The 19,513-nt window shown below is 50.8% G+C and overlaps 1 protein-coding gene across 1 annotated transcript in view; it reads right to left on the bottom strand.

The window, feature by feature from the left end:
- LOC308175552 (rho-related GTP-binding protein RhoU-like) overlaps positions 1-1,194 on the bottom strand; it is a 9,001-nt gene extending 7,807 nt beyond the window's left edge. The window contains exon 1 of the mRNA XM_080551197.1: positions 755-1,194. Within this exon, the coding sequence (XP_080407323.1) occupies positions 755-977 (223 nt within the window). The 5' untranslated portion in view covers positions 978-1,194. The remainder of the gene's footprint in view (positions 1-754) is intronic.
- Between the last annotated feature and the right edge of the window lie 18,319 nt (positions 1,195-19,513).

The raw sequence follows: 19,513 nt of genomic DNA, 5'->3' as shown, positions 1-19,513 counted from the left end.
ATAATACAAACAGCTGCAAAAAGAAATCAGGATATATCCCATTGAGAATACCATTTTATACTAAGAGACATCCAGTACAGTGACATTTTGACACAGATCCCCACAGAAATGGACCTCCACAACTATGCCACGCAGGGAACATCAATCAACAGTCAATTTTGTTGAGAAAAAAATATCAGTGATGACTTTCACAGAGGGGCAAGAGGGTGCATTTCTCTCAAACTAGGTTATATTGGACACTGACTATGTGTCCGACTATTACCGTTAGAACTGGAACAACAAGGTATGTCAGTCCGTCCATAGTAATAATAATAATAATAATAACTTTTTATTTGTTTAGCGCTTTTCCTGCTAACTTTGCAGCTATAATAAGCCTAACCTCCTAAATTTCGTTGTTTGGTACCTGTACTGTAGCAATGACAATAAAGTCCATTCATTCATTCATTCATTCATTCAACTGTGCTGTGGATGTTTGACACTGTCCAAACAAGCTCGTCTCACTAGATTATATCGGTTTTATGTACCTAGCCTCTTTTTATATATTTATAGAGCTTATAGTCTATATCAAGGACCGACTGGGACAATAAAACGCGACTGGAGTGGCAGAATAAAAGAGATGGGTGTCAGTAGTATAGATAACAGATTGCAGGATACCTGTAGGCTCCATGTACATTTAAATGTCATTTAGATCAAATAAATAAAAATAAAAAATAGTGTCAATTTCTGAATTTGTTGTTTAATTAAACGGACATACCGGAGAAGTCATCAAACGCAGTGGGGACATATCTGGTGGGATATCCATTGGTCGTATATGAGACCACAAGACTGGTCTTGCCCACCGCTCCATCGCCCAGTAAGACGCACTTCAGCACCCGCTCCTGGGGCTCGCTGCCCGGCCGGGGGGTCTGGGTGGGGTGGTGCGGGGGCACCGGGGGGGCCAGGGTCTTGGTGTAATCCATGGGGACCAGCGGGGACATTTCTGCACAATTATTCCCGACGCTTTCTGCTCACTCCCAGTCCCAGAGGAGCCGACGAGGAGACCAGCAGCATGAGAGAAGTGTGTTGCATTTAACAAACAAGTACTTCGCCGATAATAGCCTAGGCTACAAATGTGCAACGAAATAATAATAATTACGACACGAACGAACGAACGGAGGAACGAGAGAGCGATGGGATTCCCAAACTTTACGCGCAGCACTCCAAGTGTGTGTGTGTGGAGAGGGCGGGGGGCCGCTTTATAACCTCTGACTGTCTGGCTGGCCCCTCCCCTTTCACACAGGCCCCTCCCCCTTTCACACAGGCCCCTCCCCTTTCGCACGCGCAACAGCGTGGGTCGTTTTGAAACTCATATTGTTGTTATGCTCAATCAAACGGATTTGTTTTGATTAGAATTCGAGATATACTTTTGTAACAATAGAAGCAGGAAAAAAATGTTCAGATTAATGTAATGCATCGTTGTGAAAATATCGACCGTATAGCACCAAAGCCCGATTTAAATTGCCTTTCATTTAAAGGGAATAAACTAAAAAATAAGGGAAATTGAAATTGATTGATGTATCGTTCCTAATTTGTTTTGCACACTAACCCTAACCCAGGATATTTTAAGAAAACTATGAGGACAGCGCCAGGGCAGTTCATCTAAATTTAGATATGGAGCCTTTTTCCAAGAAACAAAAACATAAACAAATGCTGAATTCCCCCCTTGCTCTTCAACAGGGAGAAAACAGCGATCTTAGACTAGACTAGAGAAAGCTAGAAAGTGCACCTTACATCATCATGCTCACCATAATTAAGAAGAAACCCCCAAATAACTGTCTCAAATAACTGTCCCACAGATCAGGAACGCTCTCCAGGAGGCCGGGTGGAGGTGTCAGACAGACAGACTACCATCTGCAGAACCAGGACTAGAGAGGCGACACTGGAAGGTGCAAACCACTATTTAGCCTTAAAAACAGGATAAGCTACTGTTACTACTACTGTTACAGGATAAGCTACTGTTTACTAAAAGGTACATAGAAGTAATTAAGTAAAGCTTTATTTATATAGCACCTTTCATACAAGAAATGCAGCTCAACGTGCTTTACAACAGGAATAAGAACATACAGTGAATATAAAAGCATATACAAGCATATATAGAATGAATATAAAAGCAGGGAAAACAGTCAAAAGAAAAGGTAAAGATAAGACCAGAGTCCAGAGGTCTGGCAAAAAACATATTGTGGACAGATGAGACCAATATCAACAGGTACTTGAGTGATAGCAAGAGGAAAGTATTATAATATATTAATATACAAGTATAATATTCTGTACGTATATATACATATCTATATTTTGAAGTGGACATAAACGTCTTGTCTCAAGTACAAGCAAATGGTCAGCGCTTTACCACACAGCAAGACAATGACCGGCAAACATAGGCCTCCTGCCATAGAAATTAGATTAAAAACATACTTTATTCTAAAAATAAAGGTCAAATGATAACACATTAAAAAACAACCTCCTTTAAGGTCAGTCCCGTATAGAACCAAGTCAAACTAATTTCCACCTTTCAAGAGCGTCAAATTAAATTGCGTTGGTGTTATTTTAACATCAGGTATCCTAAATTAATCCCAGTCTCGTGGAACAGGCACCTAGGCCTGTATCATATTCTGCAGAGTCATAGTCGAGGCACCGGTGATGCTTTTTTGAGCCAATTATGTCAGCGAGTGTGGAGGTCTTCTTACAGAATGTCAATCAAACGTGTTGAAATGGATGGTGACTCAGTGGGACCACCGAGGCTATTTCTATCAATGAAGTCTGTGGTCGCTGCTCACGGGTTGGCTGCTGTCGCCCCCTGGTGGTGAGGCTCACACACTGCACCACAAACACACAGACAGCGTGAGAAGTGAGAACCTCCGCAAGCCAGGTGGAGGTGACACAGAGAGGACGGATTTGATTTGATTTAGGATCCCCTGCTTTTATACACACACACACACACACACACGCACACACACACACACACACACACACACACTTCAATATGTAATGGTATAACATTAACATTGACTAAATGCCCTCTGGGCTCGTTGTCACATGTCAATCATACACTATATGATTATAACGGATGGACAAAGTCGTTGTTTGAATTAAAGAAAGACATTTTAATTACCACTCTCACTGGATCAACAAAAGATTCAACATAACTACAAAAACGAACACAAAAGCACATCACAAGGGTGATAATAATAAAAAAAAAGAACTAAAGAAAATAACAAATAACAAAACTGTGCTGGTCTTTTATTGCGAACACCAGGTACAATCAGCACCTGAGGAACAATACACAGCTGTTAACAATTAGACACTCAGACCCACACACCACAGGACAGACAGACAGAGTGTGTGTCACACATCACAATGGTCATCAAGCCTGAGGAGTCCTATAGGCAGGAAGGGCTCTGGAAGAGGGTAGAGGCACGTTGCCGAGGAGTTTGTTACTTTGTGACACTGAGGAAACAGACAGAGAAACCGGGCGGCTGTGTCTCAGGAGGTAGAGGCTGTGTCTCAGGAGGTAGAGGCTGTGTCTCAGGAGGTAGAGGCTGTGTCTCAGGAGGTAGAGGCTGTGTCTCAGGAGGTAGAGTCGCCGTCTAATGATCGCAAGGTCGGCAGATCAGCGGTTCGAGCCCCGGCTGGCCACATGTCGAAGTGTCCTTGGGCAAGACACTGAACCCCAAATTGCTCCCAATGAGCGGGGCCGGCGCTTTGCATGGTAGCTTGTCGTCGCTACCATGGATGTATCATGTATTGTGTTAATCTTCACCTCTGCCCCTCAGTTACCTTGCGAATGAAAATGATGTTGTTCGTGTCATTAGTGTCCTTGACAACCACACGGTCGTAGCGAATTTGCTGCTTTGGAGCGGTCGACCATCTGCTCAACGACCAGGAGGACATCAGCTGGAGTGACTTAGAAAAGAGGAGAGGGAGAGACAGAGAGAGAGAGAGAGACAGACAGACAGAGAGAGAGACAGAGAGAGACAGAGAGAGAGAGAGAGAGAGATAACAGGAGACAGAGAGACAGAGAGACAACAAACTGCTCACACCAGGCTTAGACATTTCCTAAGAAGTAAACGTTTTATGTGGAGGTTTAACATCCAATATGACGTTTCTTTTTACCTCCAGCATTTTAACCAGGAAGATGTCAGTGTCATTAGGGTTGGATGTGTCCAGGCCCTTCAGCCGTTTATCTGCCTCCCCTCGTATGTAACTTCTGACCTTCTCTAAGGTCGCCAACATCTCCAGGTGTCTGCCTGGAAAGCATCCAAGGATACTGGGGAACATTTACATTTTTGGCATTTATTCCAAAGCGACTTACAATCAATACATTTGACTAAGCAAGTGAATCATCAATCCACCAGTCGTAGCAGGAAGAGTAATCCAGCTCAGGCCCGGAGCCACTGATAGAAGAAGGTTTTTCCTTCTATCACCTTCTTCTAAACATAACTTTTTCTTCTTTTTTTTGTTTTATATAGACACTGGAGAAACAGAGAAACAGTACAAGGGGGGCAATAGAAGTTTTTAGGGGAGACAGTAGAGGGGAAAAGCGGGTGTCTTCAGGAGACGCAGTGCTGAGGGGCAGTAGATGTCTCAGGAGGAGCAGTTAAGGTGTAACCTGAAGAGATGGAGAACATGTTGTACAACTGGGAAGAGAGACCGGTTAAACAAGGGATTTGTTCTCGAGCACACTGGGTCTTTGGGAAAGAACCGGAGTAGGTGGTGGAAGAATGGGTAGGAAGGAAGGAATTAGTGGTTGTGAGTTATTATAATCCTTGCAGAAAGAAAACGGAATTGAATAAGCTTGTAGAAATAGAAAGGCAAAATAGAGCAAGCATTGTGTTTGGTGTGGTGACTTTAATGCACATAATACAATGTGGGGGTGAGAAAACGGATGTTAGGCAATCTGATCCACGCCCGGGCCTTCAGATTGGGCATAGGAGCAGCAAGACCATCACCTGTGTGTGCCATGCAGGTTGAGGCAGGGGAATTCATCCAATGAATTACTGGATGAATTTGAGGCCTGGACTACACGTATATGGATATTCTGTTAAGCGGATATTTTCGTCCACACCACAAAACCCTGTCCACACCACAAAATATCTCTGTCCATACGAAGAGCCAAAACTGAACACGATCTGTCAAATACCGTAGAAGAACGTTATGGGCAAAGCGCAGTCAGTTGTAATCAAACTGGGCAGTTACTCAAAACGTGAACAGACCAAACTCTTTGAAACAGACAGAAAAGAAAAGTACAAAACAGACAGAAAAGCAAGTTATGGCGACCAAGAAGAAAACAAAAACTTTTTTTTTTTGTGTGGACCGACGATGAAGTTGAGCCATTGTTGCTGTTGACAACCGTTTTGCTTCTATAGAGCTTAGAACATCGCCTGTGTGTTGTGGTGACCACCACGTAGGACCGTGTATAATGAGCGCAACAAGGCAGAAACAGACAGACGACAGGGAGCAGGTTAGCCTCGACGGGCGCGTTTACTAAAGAAGATTCAACACAGGGAAATAAAAGTCCACCTCAGGTCTCTGCCTGGCCCTTTAAGGGTCCAGGGAATATAAGTCAATAAGGCCTCTGGGCCTTGGAGGCGTGCGGGGTGGGTCCGTGACCAGGGGTGGTTCCGTGGACATGGATCAGAGGGAGCTTCCACTCTATGGGCTGTGGGGGGTTAAGCATTCTGTAGTCTGTGAATATGGGTGTGACTTTACCAGGACTTGGGCTCTCCAAAGTGAAGGTAGTTGATGCTATAGAGATCCATGTCCTCAGTGTGCCAGGCAAAGGTGCTTTTCCACATGCCAAAATACAGGTACGGTGTGTTCACCCCTTTAATCTTGATCCCACTTTCCCGCTCCACTGTGTCTAGGATGGTGTTCAGATGTCCGATGTTCCACTCGGTCACATCCTATGAGAGATAGATGAGAAGCAATGTTGTCAATGCCAAGGTCATTCATATGTAAAGCAGTATGGTATAGACAAATGAGGAACAATGGGGGGAGAATAAAAGGAAAAGGTGATAACAATAAATGAATAGTGATTAACCCTAGTTAGATAAATCCCACTTACCGGATCATACAGTGTCCCATCGACATCTGCTCCATAGAGAGGTGGGTTAAAAGTCAGGTTCTTCCAATACTTTCTCTCCAGCTCCTCAAAATCAACATATCGGGGATTACAAAACCTAGAACGACAACGGTAATGGGTGATTAGATACATTGGGAGTGTTTTGAGTAGGACCAATGTTTTGAGGTTTTCTCATCGCTGATTGATCAGCCATTAGACCCCTGCAGCTCATCCAGAATGCTGCTGCCCGGCTGGTATTCAACCTCCCCAAATACTCGCATGTCACCCCTCACCTTCGCACCCTGCACTGGCTCCCGATAGCAGCTCGCATCAGATTCAAGACCCTGGTGCTTGCATACCAGGCAGCTAAAGGGACAGCCCCTGCCTACCTGAAGGAAATGGTAACCCCCCAAACCCCTGCCCGCTCACTCCGCTCCTCCACCTCGGCTGGTCGACTGGCCCCACCTCCTCTACACAGCAGTCGGGCTGCCCGATCACGTCTCTTCACAACACTGGCTCCCCGCTGGTGGAATGAGCTCCCAACGGCTGTCAGAACGGCAGAGTCACTACCCATCTTCCGTCGTAGACTGAAGACCCATCTCTTCAGGTTACATCTTAACTGCTCCTCCTGAGAAATCTTCTGACCCTCACCACTACGTCTCCTAAAGACACCCACTTTCCCCTCTACTGTGTCCCTAAGAACTTCTATTGCCCCCTTGTACTGTTTCTCAGTTTCTCCAGTAATAAAAAAAGAAAAAAAAGAAAAAAAAGAAAAAAGAAAAAAAGTTTTAGTAGAAGGCGATAGGGAGAAGGTTTTTCCTCCTATCAGTGGCCCCGGGCCCGAGCTAGATTACTCTTCCTGCAACGAATGGTGGATTGCTGATTCACATGCTTAGTATTCAAATGTATTGATTGTAAGTCGCTTTGGAATAAGGCGTCTGCTAAATGCCAAAAATGTAATGTAAATGTCTCTTTCCCCCTTCTCTCCAAGGGCTAGGCCCAGACCAGCCTGGCAACAGACAAACACACGTCAATATCCTTAGAATTGCTGTGCCGGAAACCGACCCCGACCCTCACCCTCACCCTCACCCTCACCCTCACCCTCACCCTCACCCTCACGACGCTTCTGGTTCTGTTCACTCCTCCCCCCGTGTGCTGTCTCCTCTCCTCCTTATCTGTGACTCCCAAGGAGGAGGCTCAGGTGTGGTGCATTCGGTTGACGAGTCTGTAGTTTGCTTCCCTGGGCACTGGTTGATTGGGGGGAATGCTGGTCAGCTGTGAGCGGTTATGTTGCCAATACACCCGGTACTTTGTGGGGGTCACTACACTGTGCCATGCAGGTTGAGGCAGGGGAATTCATCCAATGAATGATTGGATGAATTTGAGACGGCACAGAGAGAATCACCCAACCCAAAAAGGTGCTACAGGCCTGCTGGGAAAGGGGAGGAACAGTAAAATCAAGTTTTGGACGGACAGGAGACGCAGCAGCGAGAGACCTGGGAGTCTATGGAAGAGAGTTCTGTCCGACGGTGGTGTGGCCTACACAGGGGCATTATGGGTAATGAGAGAGTGGACAAACTAGCCAAACAAGCTGTTAAAAAAGGAAACATTAGACACCTTAATTAAACTACCAACATCAAGACAAGACAAGAGGAAGACAACACTCAACACAAAACAGAGTGGGTAGTGAGAGAAACAGAGAGGGTAGTGAGAGAAACAGGGGAGGGAATAGAAAAGAGGAGGTAGTGGATTACATTATAGGAAAGCATCCAACTGGACGCTACTGTGACTATTGTCAGGTAAATAAAGACATTGCAGGAAATACACATCAGAAAGACAGGAAATGATGGAGGGACTGACAAGAGAAGGTTTGGAGGGCGTGTTGGAGTGTGGTGGAGGGGGACAGGGCAGGAGGTGTCTGGTCAGCTTTCAGAATTTGACAAACTGGACAATGTAGGAGTTGGCTACATCCAGTAGGTGGCAGTAGAGCAACGTTAAGGATGCAAGCTGCTGTTAAATCCAACAGAAGGGACGGCACCTGCCTACTTGCAGGCAACGGTCACCCCCCAAACTTCAGCCCGTTCCCTCCACTCCTCCACCTCTGCTGGCCGACTGGCCCCACCACCTCTACACCTACATGGCAGTCGCACTGCCCGATCACGTCTCTTCACAACACTGGCTCCCCGCTGGTGGAATGACCTTCCCACGGCTGTCAGAACTGCAGAGTCACTACCCATCTTCCGACGGAGACTGAAGACCTCCATCTCTTCAGGTTACACCTTAACTGCTCCTCCTGAGACTTCTACTGCCCCCCAGCACTGCGTCTCCTGAAGACACCTGCTTGTCCCCTCTACTGTGTCCCCTATGACTTGTACTGTCTCTCTGTTCTCCAGTGTCTATAAAATAATAATAATAAAACGTTTTTCTTCTATTACTGAGACTGCCAATGGCCCCTGGCCTGAGCTAGATTACTCTTCCTGCTACGACTGGTGGATCGATGATTCACTTGCTTAGTCAAATGTATTGATTGTAAGTCGCTTTGGAATAAGGCGTCTGCTAAATGCCAAAAATTTAAATGTAAATGTAAACATTAAGAAGAAGAAGAAGAAGAAAAAGAAGAACCTCCGCAAGCAACCTGTAGAGCGATGAGAAGACAGTCACGAGCCTGGAGTCTCAAACTTGTGTGACCCTAAAGCAAAAGCGTTAATGTAACAGCTGTATAGTATGTGCAGATATACTTGGCAATAAAAATAATTCTGATTCTGATTCATGTGTGGAACAGACAGTACTCAGCTGCACAACAGCGGAGAGAAATGCGCTACAGAGAGTAGTGAGAACAGCCCAGAAGATCACCGGCGCCCCCCTCCCCTCTCTGGAAGAGCTGTACAACACACGCTGTCTCAGGAAGGCCTCAAAGATCTCCAGGGACCCGACCCACCCTGGGCACGTACACTTTACCAGGCTGCCCTCGAAAAGGAGGTTCAGGACCCTGGCCGCTAAGACAAACAGACTGAAGAACTGCTTCTACCACAGGGCCGTCCAGGCCCTGAACACAGCAAAGACCTAAGTTCTGGGCCCTGGACAGTCTGGACGGATTGTATGGCAGCTGCTGGACTGAAAAAATCAGGTGTAGTGCTGAGGCACAAACATGTACATTTCAAGCCTGCAAACTGTGACACTTTAAATAACGTGAAAAAATACTATTGTGCAATATGACAACCCTAGTTGACTATCTGTACAGTATAGTACAGTGGATTGTGTACATAGCCTTTATTTATGTAAGCTCCTTACCTTCTTGTGATTTTTTTTTTCTAAAAGTTTTTTTTTTTTTTCCCTTTCCTAACACCAGGGGAGCCACCCCTCCTAAATTTCGTTGTTTGGTACCTGTACTGTAGCAATGACAATAAAGACCATTCATTCATTCATTCATTCATTCATTCATTCATACTCACAATAAGTACTGTTTCACTCTTTTCATCTCAGCACTGATATATATATATATATAGTGTAACGGACTGAGTTCTAGTGGGTTAACATTACTGTGGCTTTAAGAGTTGTTGTTGTTGGATGACGTACATCCGGGGGAGGGAGGGTTCTGGGGCTGGGAGCGGAAGAGGAGGGACTCGGGAGGGAGAGCGCGGGAGAGTGAGACGAGAGGTGAGATTGAGTGTGATATTAAGAGAGTTATAACTTGTACATACTGAGATTAAAGCTGGAAATCAAGAACCCTCCGTCTGGTTTATGACAACGCTACACTGGTGTCAGAAGTAAAAAAAAAAAAAGAGAAACACGAAGCTACGAGGGAAGTACGCCTACAACCGCTAACGCAAGCTAGCCTGACGCACTCGCCCTTCCCCGACGGAGTCATGCTGCCCGCCGGTGCGGACAAGATCAAGCGGGAGGAGGAAGACATCGCGTGGGGTCGATACACGGCAGCATGGCAGGCGGAACGCCGTGAGCGGAGCCAGCACGAGACGACCGAGGAGGCGGAGCACAGAGAGCGGTTGAGAAGAATGACGGCTCAAATGGCTAACGAGGCCGGATTTCAACCAGCTGCGCACAACATGGACAGACGTGCGGCGCGCAGAGGGCCACGGGCACGGAGCGATGACGTCAACATTGCTCCCCTCTCAGTGAAGACACCCAGGTATGAGATGGCAAGGCCGATTGGGAGGCTTTTCATGCACAATTCGAACTGTTATCCAGGGCTAACAATTGGTCCAAAGAAATGAAGGCGCTACAGCTAGCTTGCAATGTGCCTTACTGGTGATGCTCTGTCAAGCCTGCTGTTACTGACCCCGGATGATAGAAGTGACTATGATGCTTTAGTGGGGGCATTAAAGAGGCGTTTTGGACAATGTTCAGCGGACAGCTTGCTTCGCTCTGAACTGTGCAGTCGGAAGAGGCGGCCCGGGGAGCCGTTGAGAGATCTCGCTAACGAAGTGGAAAGGCTCGTTCACCGTGCCTATGCTCACATGCCCCCCGTCCATCCTGAGTGAATTAGCTCGAGACCACTTCCCAAAGGGGTTCTAGATGGCACGAAAAAGGGTTCTCCTACAGGGACACTGTGAATCTGGCTCTGACAACCCAAGTCTGCACCCGATGGCCCAAATGGCCATTGTAATGTCATGCAGACAAAGGAATTGTCTCACTTGAGGAAGGAGGAGGAGAGGAGGAGGAAGGGTATCAAACAGAATGGGAAGAACTGTTTTTTTCTCTTATTCTTTCTGTATTGTTCGATTAGTGGAATTATGGAATTATTGTTATTGTTATTATTAGTGTTGGACTCTGGACAACTGCTCTCACACCAGGCAGGGGGAAATAATTCAATACAACCCCTCTGACTGCCTCCCCCAACACCACCCCACTTGCAGCGTGACTGTAATGGATAACAGGTGTTCACTCCATGACTTTGAGCGGCACGCAGTGGTGATGTGTGTAAATCGCCACTCAATTTCAAACCATCAAGAGTGGCGGAGCCGTCATCACAAAACTACTAAAGTTTACTAACTGGACACTAGTAGGGTGCATCCCTATATGATATGATGTTTTTAGAGAAAATCCCGCTTGGCTGTTTCAGTTTAATTTGGTTAAAAAAAATGTTTTTAAGAGAACTGCACTATAACGCTGCTGTGTTAATCGCTCAAACCTTCTCGCCTCCCTCACCTGTAGGGTGTGATCGCCGCCATGCGTGACGGTTTTGGCTTCATCAAATGTGTGGACCGGGACGCCAGGATGTTCTTCCACTTCAGTGAGGTCCTGGAGGAGAGCCAGCTGCACATCTCTGATAAAATAACTACTAGTCCAGACGCCCCCTAAGCGCCCCATAAAACAGCTTGTGTAATGGCAGTTGAGCAGCCAGCAGTGGCTGTCCGGTTGTGGTACCAGTCAGATATCACAAGTGAGAACATTCTGGATATTTTTTTCCGGGTATTTTTTTTCGCATAATATCACCTAAGCATAACAGACATTGTGTCAGAGATAGAGTGTCTGTGAGAAGAGACTGGGCGTAGTCTATTTGGACAGCGTTATCATTGGTTTCTCTGTCTGCTTCGATCCAATTCTTTATCAGTTGTGTTGGTTTGGGTCCATGTTCTAATGTTCACTACTGCCGAGTGATCTGCGTGTCCAGACGCTGCTGGCTCATCCTAAATCTCTCCTGGAGGCGTTGGAGCTAGCCTCGGAGAGGGAGATGCTGGGCGCTGGCAACCCTGCCGCTACGTTGGAGGACGCACCGAGGGTGAGGGCTGCTGTCGTGTCGGAGAGGAGTGAAGCGGCGCCGGCCTGGGCGGTGGAGCTAACACAACTGGTACGGGCTGCCTCGCTGAGTGGACAACAACGGCCACGGATGGGACCGAGACTCTGCTGGGCATGCGGAAAACCCGGCCACCTGGCCAGAGAGTGCACCAACACGGCGGAGAAACGACACAACCGGGTGGGGACATTACAAACAGGGGAGGGTGGGGGCGGCCAGCAGGTGCAGGTCGTCATGCTGGGCCGGACGGGGACGGGAAACTGCTGGTACGCCCCGGTGACATTTGGGGGGATATGCTGCTCCGCCCTCGTCGACACGGGATCATCGGCCACCCTGGTGAGACCCGACGCGGTGGGGAGCGGGACCACAGTTTTACCCACCACCACGGTGAGATTACAGACAGTAACTGGGGACAGGGCACCCATGGTGGGGGAGGCATTTGAGACTGTGGGGGTCGGGAGGGAGAGAGTTCACTGCCCAGTATGGGTAGCGAATCTAGAAGACTGCATATTGGGACTGGACGTGCTCGAAAGACTGGACTGTGTGATTAGCACCCGGAGGGGGACACTCACATTCCCAGACGGACACGTAGTGCAGATGACTAGACAACCCACCCCGCCGAAATGTTCCCCGACCCCCACCGTTGCAGTACTGACAACTGAGACAGCGGCCAACACGACTTCCGGCGGCGTCCCGGATAGACACCCGATACTGCCCCATACCCCACCCACCACCACAGAGGCGCAACCGCACCCCACACCCGCTGCGCCCACTGGTAAGGGGGGGGGAGAAGACGAAGAGAGGGTCTCGGTCGTGAGGGAGGTGTGGCAGGGGAAATGTGATGGACTGTCGCATGTTGAACAGGGCCTACTGTGGCAACTGTTATTAGAGTTTAAGGACAGTTTTTCCCTGTCAGAGGACGACGTGGGACAGACCCACCTAGCCCAACACAGCATCGATACGAGGGATGCTCCACCCATCAGGATGAGACCCCGACGCCTGCCGATGGCTCGACAGGCAGCGGCAGAGAAGGCGTTACAGAACATGCAGCGTGCGGGTCTCATTGAACCCTCCACCAGCCCCTGGGCCGCCCCAATCGTCATGGTCCCCAAGAAAACAAAGGACGACTGGCGCTTCTGCGTGGACTTCAGACGCCTCAACGGCGTGACCAAAAGGGACGCCTATCCCTTCCCACGAGTCGACGAGTCCCTCGACGCGGTGGCGGGGTCCTCCTGGTTCACGTCGTTGGATCTACGCAGCGGATACTGGTAGGTCCCCCTCACCCCCGACGCCAGACCCAAAACCGCCTTCGTCACACACGGGGGCCTGTGGCAGTTCAAAGTTCTTCCCTTCGGCCTCTGCAATGCACCCGCCACATTCGAGAGACTAATGGACAACGTGCTCGCTGGGATCCCCCGCCAGGAGTGCGTCGTATATCTGGACGACATCCTGGCCCATGGAGAATCATTCGAGACGGCCCTCAGGGCGCTCAGACGCGTGCTGGAGAGGGTGGCTGCAGCGGGTCTGAAGCTAAACCCCCAGAAATGCCACTTCATGAGACGGGAGGTCAACTTTCTGGGGCACAAGCTGGGGTCTGGCGGTATCAGCACCACACAGGAGAAGGTGCAAGCGGTGGAAGACTGGCCCACCCCCAGCTCCAGTTCCGAAGTGAAAAGTTTCACAGGACTAGCCTCCTACTACAGGAGATTTGTGAGGGGCTTCTCCACCATAGCCGCGCCCCTGTTCCGGCTACAACGGCCCAGGGAGAAGTTCATCTGGACAGACGAGTGCCAGAGAGCATTCACCTCGTTGAAGAAGGCCCTCTTGGAGGCCCCCATCCTCACCCCCCCCGACCCCACCCTGCCCTTCATACTCGACACGGACGCCAGCAATGTCGGCGTGGGGGCGGTGCTGTCACAGGTGACCTCGGAGGGGGAGAAGGTGGTGGCGTACTACAGCGGATCACTCAACAAACATGAACGCCGCTACTGCGTCACCAGGCGGGAACTGCTCGCCGTGGTCAGGGCTGTCCAACAGGCCGGGCGGGTATCCTGAAATCATCAGTTTCATCGGGCCGTGCATCTTCTCCTGAGTGGCAGTGGTGGTCTTGAAGGGTGTGGGGGTCTGTGGTGTGGGAAGCATGATGGCTTTCCTGACCTTGGAGGTCTGGAACCCTGCATTATGTTTGTGGTATTTGGGGGTGAGGTCCTTGTGGAGGGGGGGGGTGGTGTGGTCTTTCCTGACCTTGGAGGTCTGGAACCCTGCATTATGTTTGTGGTATTTGGGGGTGAGGTCCTTGTGGAGGGGGGGGGGTGGTGTGGTCACACACCGGGGTGGAGGTGAGGGCCGGGTCGTCCAGGTTCAGGTCCTCACCTCCACACACGTTGAAGAACTGAGAAGGAGAGAAGGCCACGGCCTTGGCGGGGGTCAGCTGTGGAGACGAGTCACTGTAATCCAGGAAGGAGGTGCTGCTGTGGCCCTTGCTCGTCAGGGTGGAGTGAGAGGTGCTCAGCCTGGACACGGAGGGGGAGAAGGAGGACAGGAGCTCTATGTAGCTCCTGCTCAGGTCGGAGACGGGGCCTGAGTCGTCACACAGCTCATAACCGGGTACTTCCTGCATGTCGCCGAGGCGTTTGTGGGCTTCGTAGAAGATCATGTCCTCGTCGTGGGTCCAGCAGGACTTCTTCAGATCGGGGTTCAGGTGGTAGTGCCAGCGCTCCCGACACTGCTTGCCGTTCCGCCCGTGGAGTTGTTTGGCAATGACGGACCAGCTCCTGGTGCCGTACTTCTGGACCAACTCGGTGACCCTATGGTCCTCTTCCTTGGTCCACGTTCCCTTCACCAGCTCTGGGTTCAGAACCTTCTGCCACGATTGCTGACACTGGATGTCGGACCTCTTGAATTTATCTGCAATGAGACTCCAGTCATAGTCTTCATCCTTCTCCACCAGCCTCTTCAGCTTCTCATCCTGAGAAGGAGAGAAGGCCACGGTCTTGGCGGGGGTCAGCTGGGGAGACGAGTCACTGTAATCCAGGAAGGAGGTGCTGCTGTGGCCTTTGCTCGTCAGGGTGGAGTGAGAGGTGCTCAGCCTGGACACGGAGGGGGAGGAGGCGGGCAGGAGCTCTATGTCGCTCCTGCTCAGGTCGGAGACGGGGCCTGAGTCGTCACACAGCTCATAACCGGGTACTTCCTGCATGTCGCTGCAGGGCAGGGGCGTAGCTTCCTGTCTCAGTGGCGAGGTCACTTCCTCCGCCACCTCGCTCCAGGCTACAGGGTCCTTTGTGGGTTGGGTCATGAGGTAGTGTTTGTGGTTGTGGTTGTGGTTATGGTTGTGGTTGTGGCTGCTGTGCAGGAGGCCCCTAAGGGAGATAATAATAATAATAATAATAATAATAATAATAATAATAATAATAATGGATTGTATTTATAAAGCACTTTACATTCCAAGAATCTCAAAGTGCTACAGTCAATAAAAGAAATAAAAACAGCACAACACAATAAAGATCACTAAAAACATCAAAAGCAGAAAGGTTAAAAAGACACTGTGGCATAAAACTAAAGAAAAATAAATAAATACAAATCTGGCTACTGGAACGCTTTGTTAAAAAGATGAGTCTTAAGTCCGCTCTTAAAAGAGTCGACCGACTGTGGTGCTCTCAGGTGGGCAGGGAGGGCGTTCCACAGTTCGGGGGCGATGGAGCAGAAGGCCCGGTCTCCCATGGAGCGGAGGTGGGTTTGAGGAGGTTTGCATTTGATGAGCGGAGAGTGCGAGTGGAGAGGCTGTGGGATTTGACCAGGTCCTTGAGGTAAGGGGGTGCGTTGCCGTAAATGCATTGATGAGTTAACAGTGAGATTTTGTAAATGATCCGAGAGGAGATGGGAAGCCAGTGTAGTGAGTGGAGGATGGGTGTGATGTGATCGTATTTGCGCACTCTCATCAGGATCCTAGCAGCGCTGTTCTGAATGTACTGGAGCTTCTGAAGGCTCTTGCTAGGGATCCCGATGAGAAGTGCGTTGCAGTAGTCGAGCCTGGAGGAGACAAAGGCATGGACTAACTTCTCGGCATCGGGCAAAGACAGGGTGGGGCGGAGTTTTGCTATATTTCTAAGATGGAAGAATGACGTTTTGGATATGTGTTTAATGTGGGCCTCGTAGTTGAGGTGGGGGTCCATTCGAACACCAAGGTTGGTGACGACGGATGACAGAGGGATAACCTGTCCAGAGAAAGTGATGCTTGTTAGGGGGGATGATTTAACCTGGTGAGGGGTGCCGATGAGGATGGCTTCTGTTTTGCAGCTATTTAATTGGAGGAAGTTAACTCTCATCCACGCCTTTATCTCCTCCAGGCAGATGGTGAGAGCAGATGAGGTTGACTGAGGGGTTGGGTCCAGTTTAATGTAGAGTTGTGTGTCGTCAGCATAGCAATGGTAGGGGATACCATGCTTGCTGATGACACGGCCGAGGGGTAACATGTACAGGGTGAAGAGGGTGGGTCCGAGTACGGATCCTTGGGGGACACCACAGGTGACAGGCTGGGTCCGGGACTTTGCACCTCCCAAGGAGATGCACTCGGTGCGTTCGGAAAGATAGGATGTGAACCAGTCCAGAACAGTGTAACAGAGTCCGATAGTGGAGTGAAGGCGGTCTAGGAGGATGGTGTGGTCGACGGTGTCAAAGGCGGCTGTGAGGTCCAGGAGGATGAGGAGAGAAGGAGAGCCGGCATCGGCTGCCATGAGAATGTCGTTTGTCACCCTGACCAGTGCTGTTTCAGTGCTATGGGCGGAGCGGAAACCAGACTGGAATTTTTCTGCAATGTTATTGCTGCTGAGGTGATGTTGGAGTTGGGTGGCGACTATTTTCTCCAGGACCTTGGAGAGGAACGGGAGGTTAGAAATGGGTCTGTAGTTTGCGAGGGTATCCGGGTCTAGGGTCGGTTTCTTAAGAAGGGGAGTAATGATGGCTGTTTTCAGAGCTGATGGGACATGGCCAGACAGTAGGGAGTGATTGATGGTTTTGGTGATCAAGGGGCTTATGGCTTGGATGTTCAGTTTGACGAGTGCAGTTTGACGATAGGCTTCCTCCTGATTGGTGCCTTGCCCCTGTAGGCGCGGGAGGGCGGGCCTTCCTGCAGGTAGCCCTCGTTCTCCACCTGCCTCCGCTGGGTGGAGTTCCAGCGGTTCTTTATGGCGTTGTCGGTCCTGCCAGGCAGCAGCTTGGCGATCTCCACCCAGCGGTTCCCGAGGCGTTTGTGGGCTTCGTAGAAGATCATGTCCTCGTCGTGGGTCCAGCAGGACTTCTTCAGATCGGGGTTCAGGTGGTAGTGCCAGCGCTCCCGACACTGCCTGCCGTTCCGCCCGTGGAGTTGTTTGGCAATGACGGACCAGCTCCTGGTGCCGTACTTCTGGACCAACTCGGTGACCCTATGGTCCTCTTCCTTGGTCCACGTTCCCTTCACCAGCTCTGGGTTCAGAACCTTCTGCCACGATTGCTGACACTGGATGTCGGACCTCTTGAATTTATCTGCAATGAGACTCCAGTCATAGTCTTCATCCTGCTCCACCAGCCTCTTCAGCTTCTCATCCTGAGAAGGAGAGAAGGCCACGGTCTTGGCGGGGGTCAGCTGGGGAGACGAGTCACTGTAATCCAGGAAGGAGGTGCTGCTGTGGCCCTTGCTCGTCAGGGTGGAGTGAGAGGTGCTCAGCCTGGACACGGAGGGGGAGAAGGAGGACAGGAGCTCTATGTAGCTCCTGCTCAGGTCGGAGACGGGGCCTGAGTCGTCACACAGCTCATAACCGGGTACTTCCTGCATGTCGCCGCAGGGCAGGGGCGTAGCTTCCTGTCTCAGTGGCGAGGTCACTTCCTCCGCCACCTCGCTCCAGGCTACAGGGTCTTTTGTGGGTTGGGTCATGAGGTAGTGTTTGTGGTTGTGGTTGTGGTTATGGTTGTGGTTGTGGCTGCTGTGCAGGAGGCCCCTAGGGGAGATAGGCTTCCTCCTGATTGGTGCCTTGCCCCTGTAGGCGCGGGAGGGCGGGCCTTCCTGCAGGTAGCCCTCGGTCTCCACCTGCCTCCGCTGGGTGGAGTTCCAGCGGTTCTTTATGGCGTTGTCGGTCCTGCCAGGCAGCAGCTTGGCGATCTCCGCCCAGCGGTTCCCGAGGCGTTTGTGGGCTTCGTAGAAGATCATGTCCTCGTCGTGGGTCCAGCAGGACTTCTTCAGATCGGGGTTCAGGTGGTAGTGCCAGCGCTCCCGACACTGCTTGCCGTTCCGCCCGTGGAGTTGTTTGGCAATGACGGACCAGCTCCTGGTGCCGTACTTCTGGACCAACTCGGTGACCCTATGGTCCTCTTCCTTGGTCCACGTTCCCTTCACCAGCTCTGGGTTCAGAACCTTCTGCCACGATTGCTGACACTGGATGTCGGACCTCTTGAATTTATCTGCAATGAGACTCCAGTCATAGTCTTCATCCTTCTCCACCAGCCTCTTCAGCTTCTCATCCTGAGAAGGAGAGAAGGCCACGGTCTTGGCGGGGGTCAGCTGGGGAGACGAGTCACTGTAATCCAGGAAGGAGGTGCTGCTGTGGCCCTTGCTCGTCAGGGTGGAGTGAGAGGTGCTCAGCCTGGACACGGAGGGGGAGAAGGCGGGCAGGAGCTCTATGTCGCTCCTGCTCAGGTCGGAGACGGGGCCTGAGTCGTCACACAGCTCATTACCGGGTACTTCCTGCATGTCGCCGCAGGGCAGGGGCGTAGCTTCCTGTCTCAGTGGCGAGGTCACTTCCTCCGCCACCTCGCTCCAGGCTACAGGGTCCTGAGAAGGAGAGAAGGCCACGGTCTTGGCGGGGGTCAGCTGGGGAGACGAGTCACTGTAATCCAGTCTCAGTGGCGAGGTCACTTCCTCCGCCACCTCGCTCCAGGCTACAGGGTCCTTTGTCCTTGGTCCACGTTCCCTTCACCAGCTCTGGGTTCAAGGGGTGAGATGCGCCGCAGCGGCCCTAACAGCTATCGACGCGGGAGAGTGGAGACGCAAACAGGAAGAGGATGCTGACATCGGGCCCGTGCTCACGTGGGTAGCGGCGCAACACCAACCCTGGTTGGAAGAGATCGGCCTGTGTTCAAGGGCTACAAAGGGGCTGTGGAGTATGTTTATCAACCTGCGCCTGTGTGACGGGGTACTGCAGAGGGGGTGGAAAGACGCGGCCACAGAAGAGACGCTGTGGCAGGTGGTCGTACCCAGGACCCTGCGGGAAACGGTGCTACAATCAGTCCACGGAGCCCCTGGATCTGGTCATTTCGGGGTCAGCAAAACGCTCCGCCGCCTTCGTCAGGGGTTCTACTGGGGCCAACATGGGCGGGACGTGGGGGACTACTGCCGCCGCTGTGACAGCTGCACAGCACGTAAAGGTCCCACGGGCACATCTCACGCCCAACTCCAGCAGTTTCCCACAGGCTGTCCCATGGAGAGAGTGGGGATTGACGTGCTAGGGCCGTTTCCTCGCTCAGACAAAGGAAACCGCTACATCCTCACTGCCATGGATTATTTCACAAAGTGGCCGGAGGCGTACTGCCTGCCGGACCAAGAAGCAGAGACAATAGTGGATGCACTGGTGGAGGGGATGTTCAGCAGACTGGGGGTCCCTGAGGTCATTCACACCGACCAAGGCAGGAAC

The sequence above is a fragment of the Nansenia antarctica genome (assembly GCF_963989245.1).
Source record: "Nansenia antarctica genome assembly, contig: SCAFFOLD_257, whole genome shotgun sequence".
In the NCBI taxonomy this organism is placed as follows: Eukaryota; Metazoa; Chordata; class Actinopteri; order Argentiniformes; family Microstomatidae; genus Nansenia; species Nansenia antarctica.
This window is presented reverse-complemented; position numbering and strand designations above follow the sequence as displayed.